This window comes from Adiantum capillus-veneris, chromosome 27 (assembly GCF_014529385.1).
Source record: "Adiantum capillus-veneris isolate H3 chromosome 27, ASM1452938v2, whole genome shotgun sequence".
Taxonomy (NCBI): Eukaryota; Viridiplantae; Streptophyta; class Polypodiopsida; order Polypodiales; family Pteridaceae; genus Adiantum; species Adiantum capillus-veneris.
Genome location: NC_140957.1, coordinates 140,390,414 through 140,403,809, shown reverse-complemented (window position 1 = coordinate 140,403,809; position 13,396 = coordinate 140,390,414). Strand labels below are relative to the sequence as shown.

At 46.0% G+C, this 13,396-nt stretch overlaps 1 protein-coding gene across 5 annotated transcripts in view; it reads left to right on the top strand.

The window, feature by feature from the left end:
- The window catches only part of LOC147422848 (diacylglycerol kinase 1-like), an 87,294-nt gene that overhangs the window by 26,914 nt on the left and 46,984 nt on the right, over positions 1 to 13,396 (top strand). For 4 of the 5 annotated variants that reach the window (XM_086503833.1, XM_086503834.1, XM_086503832.1 and 1 more), the window contains 3 exons: positions 4,900 to 5,022; positions 5,122 to 5,250; positions 5,330 to 5,415. In XM_086503833.1, coding sequence (XP_086359959.1) covers positions 4,900 to 5,022; positions 5,122 to 5,250; positions 5,330 to 5,415 — 338 coding nt within the window. The remainder of the gene's footprint in view (positions 1 to 4,899; positions 5,023 to 5,121; positions 5,251 to 5,329; positions 5,416 to 13,396) is intronic. The other variant, XM_086503835.1, reaches the window with a different exon arrangement.

The following is a 13,396-nucleotide window of genomic DNA, read 5'->3' as shown; positions in this document are numbered from 1 at the left end:
TTTGTGACAGTATCCCTGAAACTCAAAGAGACATCAGTGACTTTAGTATCAAAAATGGAGGCAATCTGTTGACAAAGGAGTGGAGCGACTCCCCTCTTGTGCATACCCGCTGCACCAGATTCCGCCCAAGCTGAGTTCGGGGTTCCATTTAGAATAGGCTATGCTAATCCAAATGCTTCAAGATAAAGATTCACAATCTGAGGAGTATCTGTTAGGTCCTCCTCCTCCATCCATTTCGCATCCAATGCAGGATAATTCTTGAATTTAACCAAGAACCGCCTTATCACTTTACCCTTAATCTTTCTGTCTTTATGTGCCAATATCTGTTCTAGAAGAAGAATCTCCTCGTTTTCTTCCATTTTGGGTTGCTGATTAGGCTCCCCATCTTCGGGCACATCGCCTTTAAAAGGCTTCAAGAGACTCACTTGAAAAGCATTGTGAATTCTCCAAGTATCGGACAACTTCAGTCTAAAGGAGACATCATTTATCTTTTCGGAAATCTGGAAAGGTCTGTAGTATCACATACTAAGCTTTGGAAAAAGCCTCTCCTTTCCCTTAGACATCATTTATCTTTTTGGAAATCTGGAAAGGTCCGTAGTATCACATACTAAGCTTTGGAAAAATCCTCTCCTTTCCCTTTTTCTTTCTCAGCCGTGCCTTCTCAAAACGTAAGAGCTCCCTTTGTCTCGGAAGTCGTTGGTTCTTCCGCGATACATCATAGGAGCTTCGAGGATATGGTCGATCAATATGCCACGGATACAGATTTTGATATGGTATGGGAGATAGTAGCGGGATATTCCATTCGGGATAACTACTTGATGAGGAAAATCATGTTGTGCGTTACACAGCCGTTGAGGCAAAAGGTTATGACCGAATGCCACTGTCCACCTTTTACGGGTCATCGCGGCATTGCTACCACCTTGAAAGGTGTAGAGAGATACAACTTTTGGCCGAGACTCAAGAAGGATGTGGACGATTTTGTGCACAATTGCTTGGTATGCCAGAAGGTCAAGTTTGACAGGCATAAAGCTCAGGGATTGTTACGGCCTTTACCCATACCCACCCGCCCCAAGGAAAGTATTGCAATGGATTTCATTTTTGATCTCCCGAGAACACAGAGTGGTCACAATGGTATCTAGACTGTTATTGACACATTTAGCAGCAAGCTCATTTCATTCCAATGAAGAAAACAGTCAAGCCGGATCACTTAGCGAGACTGTTTGTGGCCCAGATTTTCAGATTACATGGCATGCCCGAGACGATTGTCTCCAACAGGGACCCCAGATTCACGAGTTTGTTTTGGAAGGCTATTTGGAAGAACATTGGCATGCGGTTGCAATTCTCGTCATCTTTCCACCCGCAAACTGACGGGCTATCAGAGATTGCTAATTTAGTGGTACTAGATTTATTGAAGTCTTATATCTCGGATCAGAAGACTCAATGGAAAAAGTATTTACCTTTGGTGGAATTTCCTACAATAACACGATACCCTCTTCGACGTGGAAGGCGCCATTTGAGATTATTAAAGGTGCTACAAAGGTTCCACCCTTCCTAAGCACGAAAAATAAAATTTCTGAAGCCGATGAGTACACACGTGACTTGGACACGGCTTTTGCCAAGGTCCGCGAAGCTTTGCAAAAATCTCAAGAAAGTCAAAAAAAAAAGGAAGCATATCGCCATCGTCGTGATGTGGAATTGAAGGAGACTCTCAAGAGTAGTTGCATATACTTTGGTTGCACACAACATGATCATCAGCATTACAGTCAGTAGCCACCATGAGCATTTTACAGTGCACAAAACCCATTTTTCCTATTTTAGCCATTTTTCACTTATTATTAATAAGTGACTTTGTTGGGAAATTGGGTAGGGAAAATTGACTAAGTTACTATATAAGAAAGCTGGCGCTAGCACTTTCTGGCAGAAGAGGTAGCAGATACCCATCATCTGGCAGTGCACCTTCTCAGCAAGACCCGACAGGACAACCTAGCGTTTTTCAGCCATCAAGACCAGTCTAGCGTTTTTAGCAAGAGCAGATCAGCCTTGGCATTTTTCACCAACAGATCAGACTCGGCGTTTTGCAGATTGCAGAATCAGCCCTAGCGTTTTTGCAGACCCAAGACCAGCCTGGCGTTTTTGCAACTTGCAGATCACATCAGTGTTTTGCAGATTCCCGGCGATAGAACCAGCCATAGCATCAGCATTTTCAGTTTTCAGCATTTAAACTCCGCAAGATCAGCCCCAAACCTCGCAGATCTCACCTTTCTGCAACAGATCCTAGCCGCACGGTCAGATGAGCCAGCATTTTCAATTTCAGCCCGCTGTTCGGAGATTTCAGCACGTGAGTTTTTAGCGTATCGTCGTCGCGTGGTCATCATCGCCGTCCTTGCCGACACAGTGTCAGAATTCAGCAGATACCAGATTTGCAGATTTCAACCCCTATCGTTCTCAGATTTCAGCCCGTCTCGTCGCCGTCATCATTGTCGTCGACAAGTCCATTGCATCTAGACCATTGTACTAGATTTGAGCAATCAATAGCATAGACCTCTCTCGCCATAGAGAATGGGGCCCTTGGAGGAGGGTTTGACAACATTCTGATGTCTTATTCTCTTCTCTCTCTCTCTCTCTCTCTCTCTCTCTCTCTCTCTCTCTCTCTCTCTCTCTCAGTCTCAACACCTTCATTCACAGTGTCATTCACTTTGTTTGTGATCATTTGCACTCTCTCACTAAAGGAACGGAAGGCTCTCCCTTCGGAACCCTTGAGCACAGTTCAGAGCACTCATCTTGAGCAAAGTTCAACATTCAGTTCCGCTGCACCTTACAAGAGACCTCCTAGTTGTTGATGAAGGTCCTATCCCCTGAGTTGGCTGTGAGGCAAGAGAGGGAGTGGTGACGGATCAGGGCGGTGAGTGGGTGGGAGGGGAGGGGAAGGGGCGGTAATGGGGGGATTTTTTTGGGGGGGGGGGGGGGGGGGGGGGGGGGGGGTGGAGGAAGGGGGGTAGGGGGGCGGACGGACGGGGGAGGCTGTTGGAGGTGAGGTTGAGGTGGAAGGGATATACGTGGGCTCGTCCTGCTGTAGGGGGTTAAAACAGTTCCCTGTGTGAACCCACTGCGCTTGGCCTAATGATCAGGTGCAGGTCAACCGCCATGGGTGCCAAATTGACGTGGTGGTCCTTGACGACGTCGACCACGGACTTGCTGCAAGCCCTCCAATCTGAGGAAGAACCTGCGTGAGCTCCCTGTGTCTCTCTTGCTGGGCCTGGCCAGCCTTAGGAGGTTGGGTTTGGGTCTGTGTCGCGGGCCTCCTCCGCGGACAGGCCTTCGCAAGATGACTCATTTGTTGACAAATGAAGCACTGATCCAGGAGGCCCGAGTACTCCACAACCTGACGGAGCCAACCACCACTCACCCGAGGTAGTAAAACGACCTTTTGGAGGGTGTGGGTGTCTCGAACGCGTACTGTAGGTATGCCTGCTGCCTTGGCAGCGATAAAAGCTCTTGTGCAGCCCAATCTTGGAAAGTAGAGGGAGGTACTCTCTCCTCAGACCGGGGAAGTAGACTGAAATGGGTAGGTCCGCCTCCTCGACAAGAGCATGAGTAGTCGGGTCAAAGCCATGGTGCCATTGTCGAAAATGTGCTCTAACTTCTCGGATGGACAAGAGGCTCATCGCAATGACCTTGGACGCCATCTCGGATGTCTCAAACTCTATCTGATAGTAGCCGCGCCCGAGAAACTGAATGCCGATGATCTTTCCCACCTCTGCTAGAAGGCGGGCCTGGAGGAGATCACGCAGCTTCCCTCTGCTAGGTCGGGTGCCGATTATCTTGTAGATGACGGATGTTGCTTGGAGGCGTTCCACCTTCTTTGCGAGGCTCGCTTGCTCCGCTGGCGATAGAGCAAGACGAAAGGTGGGCTCTGTGGGGTCGGTCGAGGGGGCTTCGTCGGAGTTCCTTTGTGGCGAAGGATGAGTCTCCATTCGTGTTTCTTCTCCATTCGTGAAACAGTACACAGCGCTGGCTGGGGCAGTGCGCTGCCAGCCTGGCGCGCAACAAGCGCGGGGGGAGGGGGGGGGGGGGGGGGGGGGCTGCGGGCAGATGGTGCGCAGGGCAAGCGGGAGCAGCAGCAAGGGATTTCCCTAGATCATGGGATGTATATGTTACAATATCTTTTTTAGTACCATTAAGCGTTCTTTCCGATACTCAGACACTGCATCAGTCGTAAATTTTTGGTCTCATAGATCTTTTTGCCCTTTTGAAGACGTTAATATATCATTTCATTTCTCTCTCTCTTTTTATTTTTCCCCTTTTAGAAGAAATCTGAATGGGACAAGTATTTACAATCTTCACCCTATACAATGATTCTCCATAACAGTGGATGGAGTCTAGAGTTACTCTGTCTGGCTGTGAAAAAAACCAGCCCTGTGAAGTATGGGCTTTGGTTCATGAACACAAACTAATTTAGGGGCAAGATGGTTGTCCATGACGTAGCTTTTTGAGCAAAGCTACCCATATCGCAGAGGATGCTAGTTTGAACTATGCAAGATGGTTGTCCATCACGTAGCTTTTTGAGCAAAGCTACCCCATATTGCAGTGGATGCTAGTTTGGCCATGGGACTTCAATTCCAAAACGTGCTTGATTCTCCACAAGCAAGCCAAGCCTCCCATGCTGTGCGTTTGCTTCTCTCCACAAGCAGTGTGCTACTCGAGTCTGACAGTCCTGGCACTCTTCCTTTTGAAAACTTGAAGCTTTCTTCCCTATGTGCTTTGTGCCACTCTGGGCTTTTCCTGTCAAACATGGGTTAGTGTAGGTGTGGGCAAGCCAGAGCATACTATTCCAATGTAATGATAAGATTTCTGGTTAGTTTCATCTTTCTTTGCTGAAACGATTTATACTTGTATCAGGTCTTTGACTTGAGTGAGGTTAAACCAGACAAAGTGCTGCATACATTCTTGAGCACTTTGGAAAAATTGAAAGCAAGTCGTGACAAGAATGCAGAAAGCATTTTATCAAGCTTCAAGATAATTGTGAGTCTGATAGTATATGTACATAGCTGCTTACTACATGCTCAGGCTGGTTTGTATGTTCAAATTGTGGATGAAATGAAGCACAATTTGTTATCTTAGGTTGCAGGCGGAGATGGAACGGCTGGGTGGCTCTTGGGGGTAGTGGGAGACTTAAAGCTCACCCATCCGCCACCTATCGCCACAGTCCCTCTAGGAACAGGAAACAATCTGCCTTACTCGTTTGGATGGGTAAGTTTTACATCTGTTGTGTTGTGTTTAGCTATTTCCTATAAAGAAATAAGGTTTTATGTAGTTTTTTAACATTCAGGGGAAGAAAAATCCAGGCACAGATTTGGAGTCAGTTAAGAAGTTCCTGTTCCAGGTTTACACCGCAAAGCCCATGAATATTGACAGGTATGCATGTCTTGTTAATTTTGCTGATAGAATAGTTGATAGAGAGCTGGCTGAGGATTAAAACTCCCCCTTGCCAGATAGGTAGTTTAAATGGAATATACATGGTGCAATTCCAACAGGATATTAGATTGTGACCCTGGAGTGTACACGTTCATCTTGTGGCAGAGGAGTGGTGTGGCACAGAGAAGTAGGTGACCCCCAAGGCTTGGAGGTTGACCTTTTTCTGGTGACAAGTATTGGTCCTCGTGTTTGAACACTCCCTTGCACTATCTTTTAAGTATCTTTCATTGCAGCGTTTTAATCTTCTGTTACACAGTGAACCTTGTGGTGCAAATAGTCAGCGATGGTAATCCATGACAATGTTGATATGACAAATGGAGATTGAGTGTGGATTTGCTTGCAGGAGTGCAGAGTCCAGCATGCTCAGGTTTGGCTGTTTCAAGAGAGTGCTAAAAGCTTAAAGAGACCGCAGCATTGAGTAAGGCAATTGGTAGGCCAACTAGCAGCGATAACATGCTTGCTGCTTTACTCTATGGTGCCGCCATGTGTGCAGCAGTGTTAGTGAAGGATCTGCCTTGCCATGAAGGTGCTTTGGCAGAGCAAAGTGTTGTGGCGCCACCTCCATAGGAGGCATAACGGCAGCAGCAGTGTTTTAAGCAAAACAAGGTGCATTGGATGCAACATCTGCAATGATTGCACGGCTACTGGTCAACCTCAGCAAGGACTAAGTTGGAAGAGGCAGGCTGAGTACACTTAATTGCAAGAGTAACACTGAGATTGTTCAAAACTCAGACTCGAGATTAAACTAACAGTGTGATACAAAGCCTCTTTATATGGGAGATCAAAGGTTACTAAGGAGTAGGTATGTCCCATATTTAAACGGTTACTAAGGAGTAGGTATGTATGTCCCATATTTAAAAGGCATGTCTTTTAAGTCAACAGACATGACCATAGGGAAACAGCAGCATCCGTTTTTAGACCATCCGTTTTTAGACCAATTAAAAGAGATGCCACCTGATAGACTATCAAACAGTGGTTTTGAGGCTTTGGGATCAAACCATTCTGAATTCTGGCACTGTTTGCCCGATGTAGACCTTCTTGTTAGTTCGTCATCCCATTCAGTTAATCCATATTGAAAGTCGTCCAACAATCTTGTCCAGTTCTTTACTAGTGGAGGTACATGTAAGGTGCAGCGGATGTGAATGTTTGAACCTTGCTCAAGATGAGTGCTCCGAACTGTGCTCAAGGTTCCTTTTACTTCCGGAAGGGAGAGCCTTCCGTTCCTTTAGTGAGAGAGTGCAAATGATCACAAACAAAGTGGCAAACACTGTGAATGAAGGTGCTGAGACTGAGAGATAGAGAGAGAAGAATACGACACCGGAATGTTGTCAAACCCTCCTCCGAAGGCCCCACTCTCTATGGCGACAACGGTCTACTATTGATTGCACAAATCTCTACAATGCAATGGACTTGCCGATGTTGTCGACGACGATGAGGACGGCAACGAGACGGGCTGAAATCTGAAAACGCTAAGGGCTGAAATCTGCAAATCTTGTATCTGTTGAATTCTGGCTCTATGTCGATGACGACGACGCGACGACGATGCGTTGAAAACGCAGATGCTGAAATCTGCGTTTTTTGGGTTGAATCTGCAAACGTTGGCTGATTTGACCGTGCGGCGAGGATCTGTTGTGGGAAGGTGAGTTCTGCAAGGTTCGGGGGCTGCACTGCGGAGTCTATACGCTGAAAATGCAAAATGTTGGTGCAAATCTGGTACTTGTCGCCGAGGAACTGCAAAACGCTAGGTTGAATTGCTGTCCAAAAACGCTAGGGCTGATCTGATGTCTGCAGCAAAAACGCTAGGGGCTCTGCTGTCGCCAGGTTGATCAGGAACTACAAAACGCTGGGGTCTGATCTGCATTTGCTGAGGAAACGTTGGCTGGTCTTGGTGGCTTGAAAACGCTAGGTCCACCATCTTGCCGAGAAGGTGCACTTCAGTTATGGACTGCTGCCTCTTGTGCCAGAAAACCCTAGTGCTAGCTTTTCTTATATACTGCCTTGGCTAAATTGCCCTACCCAGTTTCCCAACAAAGTCACTTATTAATAATAAGTGAAAAATGGCTAAAATTGGAAAAATAGGTTCTGTGCACTGTAAAATGCTCTTGATGGAATCTGATGGTACTGCTGATTATCATGCTGTGTGCAACTAGAGGATATGCATCTACTCTAAGTGCCTGGACATGCACTGTCTGCGAACAGACTCACAAAAGTCCCAGAACACTTACCAAGCTAGGTTGATTGAACCCTTGTCATGAAGTAGCTTCCACATGCACATAGGCTAGATGTGCACGTGACATTTCCTCCTTTTTAAAGTGAGGTACTGGTACCAATCTGCATGGCTTCCTTGTAGGCTGTCAACATTTCGGGATAATCCTGGAAAAACTCTTCATCAACCCACGTTGCTTCGTGGGTTCCTCAATCCTTGAACTTCAAAAATGACTGTCGTACTTGCTTCTTTGAACCATGGCGAAACCGATACAACAACACTTGCTCCGGCTCCATGACTTCAGTTTCTTCGATGATCTCTAGTTCTTCTTCTTCTGAAATGTCCTTTGGAGGTGTTCCTTGAAACACTTTCAAGCAAGAAACGTGGAAAACGTTGTGCATTGACCATGAGTTAGGCAATTGCAATTTCATTGAAACCTCAGTTATCTTTTTAATGACAGGAAATGGACCATACATTCTAAAAGACAACTTTGGACACTTCTTTCCGACTTGCTTAAGAAGTTGCTTCATGATTCTTAAATACACTCAATCCCCTTCCTTTATCGAAACATCCTGACGATGCTTATTAGCCTGCTGTGACTAAGACTCCTGAGCCTTTCTTAGTCGAAGCTTCACACTCTCAAGAATCTCATCCAACGACTGACTTTCAACATTGGCATCAGGCATTTGACTGACCGAGCGAGTCAAAAGTGACTGGAACGGACGGCCAAGAGCTGCCTCATACGGAGTTCGACCAATGGTAGAGGAAAAAGAGTCATTCAAAATAGCCTGAACCAATGGGAGATAGAGCTCCCAATGAGACTGCTGATCATGCATATATATATATATATATATATATATATATATATATATATATATATATATATATATATATATATATGACTTTAAAACATCAAAAACCAACTGATTGTAAATCTCTGTTTGACCATCTGACTTTGGATGAAAAGCCGATGAAAAATTAAACTTAGTGCCAAAATTTTCAAAGAGTGCGCGTAAAAAATTGAACGTGAACTTAACATCCCTCTCTGAAACAATCGATTTTGGCAAACCACAGAGGGGTACCAATGCTTGATGAACAACCGTGCTACATTTTGTGCGGTAACTGTGGCCTTACAAGGAATCAACATGCAAAACTTGCTGAAACGATCAACAATAGTCAAACATTGAGTGTTCTTTGAATGCAAACTAGGTGGAAGGTTAGTCACAAAATCCATGGAAATATCTTGAAAAGGTCCATCGGGAATAGGCAGCGGAAGTAAGAGGCCTTGTTGCTTACCCCGAGGAGCTTTTACCTTTTGACAAATAGTGCATTGTGTGACATAACGAAACACATCTTTTTGCATTTTAGGCCAATAAAAGAATATTCTATTTTTTTCAAAGTGGTGTTCATTCCCCTGTGTCCACCCGTGAGAGTCATGTGCATCATGCAATATGGTTGTCCTAAGAGAGGGCAACGCACATAGACGTTGACGAAAATAGAACAAACCATCACGAATGAGATAGTTGCTTGGCCCTTGGGAAGCAAAAGCCTTCAACCATTGCTTACCAAACTCGGAATCCGCATACTGGTTCTTCATACTGTCGAAAGACACTCCTTGAAGAGAAACCGTGGATCTTGACTCAAGGGCCAGGATCTGTCGTTTGCGACTTAATGCATCTGCAACAGGGTTAGCTTTTCCATAGACTGGAGCTACTCGAGGGCTTGGTGATCTGTGCGAACTGTAAACTCTCTACCATAAAAAAAATGCTTCCAATGCTTAAGAGAGTGAATGACAGACAAAAGTTCTTTATCATAAACTGAATAGTTCTTTTCTACACTATTGAGCTTCCGACTAAGGAAAGCTACTGGACGACCATGCTGTTGAAGCACAGCGCCTATGGCGACATTGCTCGCATCCGTCCATACCTCAAAGGGGTCATCCCAAGAGGCAAGGATAAGACACGGCGCTTCTGCCACTGTAAACTTGAGAGTTGCGAAAGCCTCAATGGTTGCCTCGCCTAATTCCACGCGGTGTCGGCGAGTCTTTACCCCTTTCAAAACATTTGTCATAGGTGCGGCAATGCGTGCAAAATCCTCTATGTGCGAACTATATGCTTGCATAACCAAGAAAAGAACGCACATCATATGCAGTTACGGGCAAATCTCAATACGTACCTGTTCCACCTTCGCGGAGTTTAGCTTGACGCCTTCTGCAGAAATGATATAACCCATGTAAGTAACTTCAGTGAGAAAAAGCTCAAATTTCTTAGCTGCAATGCACAACTGACGCTCATCCAAACGGGTCAATACCCTTTCTACCTCCTTTTCATGTTGTTCCCACGATGCAGAAAAAATGAGAAGATGAACACACATACACCAACCATATCGCCAAAACGGCCTATCATGAGACGGTTAAATGTACCCATGGCACCTGTCAATCCAAAAGGCATAACCACATACTCCCATTGCCCTTGCTGTGTGCAAAAAGCGGTCTTGAAGTTGTCGCCTTTGAATACCCTTACCTGGTGGTATCCACTTTTGAGATCGACCTTGCTGAAGACCTTTGCCCCATTGAGCCTATCAAGGATATACTCAATGCGAGGCATCGGAAACTTGTTCTTGACGGTCATCTTGTTCAATGCCTTGTAATCAACACACAAACGAGACGAACCATCCTTCTTGCGGACAAACAAAATAGGAGCAGCAAAAGGACTTACATTAGGACGTATGAATCTTCTAGCCACCAACTCCGTGAGTTGCCGCTCTAACTCTTCTTCCTTTGTCTTTTTCAAACGGTAGGGAGCCTTACTGACCGGCTGTGCCCTCTTCGTAAGCTCGATGCGATGGTCCTCCGGCCGCTCAAATGGGAGACAGGGTGGAAGATAATCCTGCAGAAAGAGATGCTTAAACTTGGTAAATAAAGTTGAATACCTGTCTGGAGCCTGAATGCTTTGGGTAACTGGAGAGGCATAGATGAATGCCGCTTGTGCTCCTCGTCGTAATTCACGCTTTATGTGCACATGAGAAATGAGAGGCAAAGAATGCAGACCCTCCTCAACACGAATGATCATGGGAGAGTCACTCTTGGCATTTAATGTGAGAGTGTTGTCCTCCCAATCAATGAGGGGGTTATGCTCACGAAACTATCTAATGCCCAAAAGCATATCACATCCTGAGAGAGGAGACAGCTTGTTGAACTGTAAACAACACATCAAGGCACTTTTGCGTGATGAGAGTCCATACCGGGAGCGAAGCTAGACACCTCGAGAGGAGATGTCTGACTAACCTCTAGGCGGGCTCTCTGTACAAGAGGCACTAATCACATCATTCATATAGTCTGGATCAAACAATATCACAAAACGCTGACCCTTCACATGACCATAACACTTCATAAGAGACTCATCAATGTGTGTGTCAGAGACATGAGAAGATTCAACTTGGTTCATTAAAGTGCTTGTGGTTGCTGCGGGTGCCTTAGGTTCGATAACATTGACCTTCCTTAGCATAAATGACTTGTTCTTCTGCCGTTATGTATCCTCCTATAATTCCTTTTGCGGCTTTTTCATTAGGGGTTAGCTTAGGTTTAGCAGGTGTTTTAGCTTTACCCTTAGATTCATTGTTAGAGTCCTTTCTGAAGGATTAGAGGAAGATTGGCTAGAAGAGTTACCGTTCTTACCATTATGAGGGTTCTGAGAAGTCTGGGAGGTACTTTGAGACGACTTGTTCTCCCTAGGCTTTCCCTTGGTGTGCTTCATCTCTTGAGAGAGAGCTTTGTTGAGATCCGCGGGGTCGAAGACTTCTACATCAAACTTGATATATTCGTCCAACCCAAAAAGGAAAGCCTCTTTGCGTTCATCATCCGATTTGCGTAATTGGGTGCCGAGCTGCAAAACACGGTTAGAAAAAGATATGACTGACATACCATTTTGCTTGAGATGCGCCAATCTTCTTTCAACCGCGCTAGGTACTGCGGAGGCATAAACCGCACCTTGAGCTTGTCTTGGAAGTCGGCCCAATTGAAGGAAAGGGGCACGTCTCCATCGACTTCCTCTAGGTGCGCGGCCAACTGTGCCTCTTGCCATGTGTGGTACCAATTAATTGCATCACTGGCAAGGTACATGGCTGCTGTTAAAACCTTGCTATTCCCTATCTTCTTAGTTGTCGCAAAATAAGCATTAAATTGATGCAACCAAGAATGAGTAACACTAGCATCCATTTTACCGTCGTACTTACTAAATGTCAACTTCTCGGTGACGGGGTTGTTGGAGTCCGAATCTTGGCTTGCGCTACTTGATGAACCACCAACGTCTTTGGCCGGCTCGGGTTTCGAGGTGAGTACCTGTAGGACCAACTCTTGCATGCGTTGATCTCTCTGCGCCTCACGCTCTAACTCCAAGGCCGCTCGTCTGGCTTTGGCCGCTACTCGCTGGGCTTTGCGTGATTGCTCACGCTCTAGCTCAATAGCTGCGTTTCTTTCTTCGGCCGCCAAGCGCGCTTGCTCATGCTCACGCTCCAAGGATACCCTTTTCTCTTCGGCCGCCAAGCGCGCTTGCTCGCGCTCACGCTCCAAGTCGGCCTTTCTTTCTGCTTTTCTTTCTTCGCGCTCGCGATTCAAGGTAGCCTTTCTTTGTGCTTTTCTTTCTTAGCACTTGCGCTCCAAGGTAGCGCGTTGCGCTTCTTGTTGTAACATCATGTCCATCATCGTCTTGACCAGAGCCTCCATAGGATTTGGTGCAATCCTTGGCGTAGATGGGGAGGGGGGAGGGTCACTTCTAGTGGGGAAAATTCTTCTTCGCCACTTCCATGCTCATCACCTCCATGTGAAGTATCCATTCCGCTTCGGGTGATGACCATACATTGAAGTCTTGGGTTCTTAAGTTCACGAGGAACTGGGTTCTTGTGGTTCTTGGGTTCTTGAGGGTCTTGAGTTCTTGAGGTTTTTCTTTTGCTTGCAATCTGTGTTAGAGAAGGATCTTCTCTTACTTGAGCTCTTCTCTTTCCCGCGGGCGCACCCCTTGACGGCCTTGCGTTGACACCAAGGTTGCTTTTTCCCACCTCACGTCGATTGGCCGCCCGGTAAGTGCACGGTCCTCTCTCAATGAGTGAAAAGAGAAACAAGGGGAGGCTGGACAAGCCCTTCTTTCTTGGGTTTCTTGTCACTCTTCGAAAACACGATTAGGAATCGACACACCCAAGTGGACTTGGGTTACGTGCGACCGCAACAAGCAAAAAAGAGAAAAAATTCTAGTGGTTCTTTCCTTGAGTGATACAGAACACTACCAAAGCTCTGATACCAATGTAAGGTGCAACGGATGTGAATGTTTGAACCTTGCTCAAGATTAGTGCTCCGAACTGTACTCAAGGTTCCTTTTACTTACGGAAGGGAGAGCCATCAGTTCCTTTAGTGAGAGAGTGCAAATGATCAGAAACAAAGTGGCAAACATTGTGAATGAAGGTGCTGAGACTGAGAGAAAGAGAGAGAAGAATACGACACCGGAATGTTTTTGACCCTCCTCCGAAGGCCCCACTCTTTATGGCGAGAGCGATCTAATATTGATTGCACAAATCTCTACAATGCAATGGACTTGCCGACGATGTCGATGACGATGAGGATGGCGACGAGACGGGTTGAAATCTGAAAACGCTAAGGGCTGAAATCTACAAATCTTGTATCTGCTGAATTCTGACTCTATGTCGATGACGACGGCGATGATG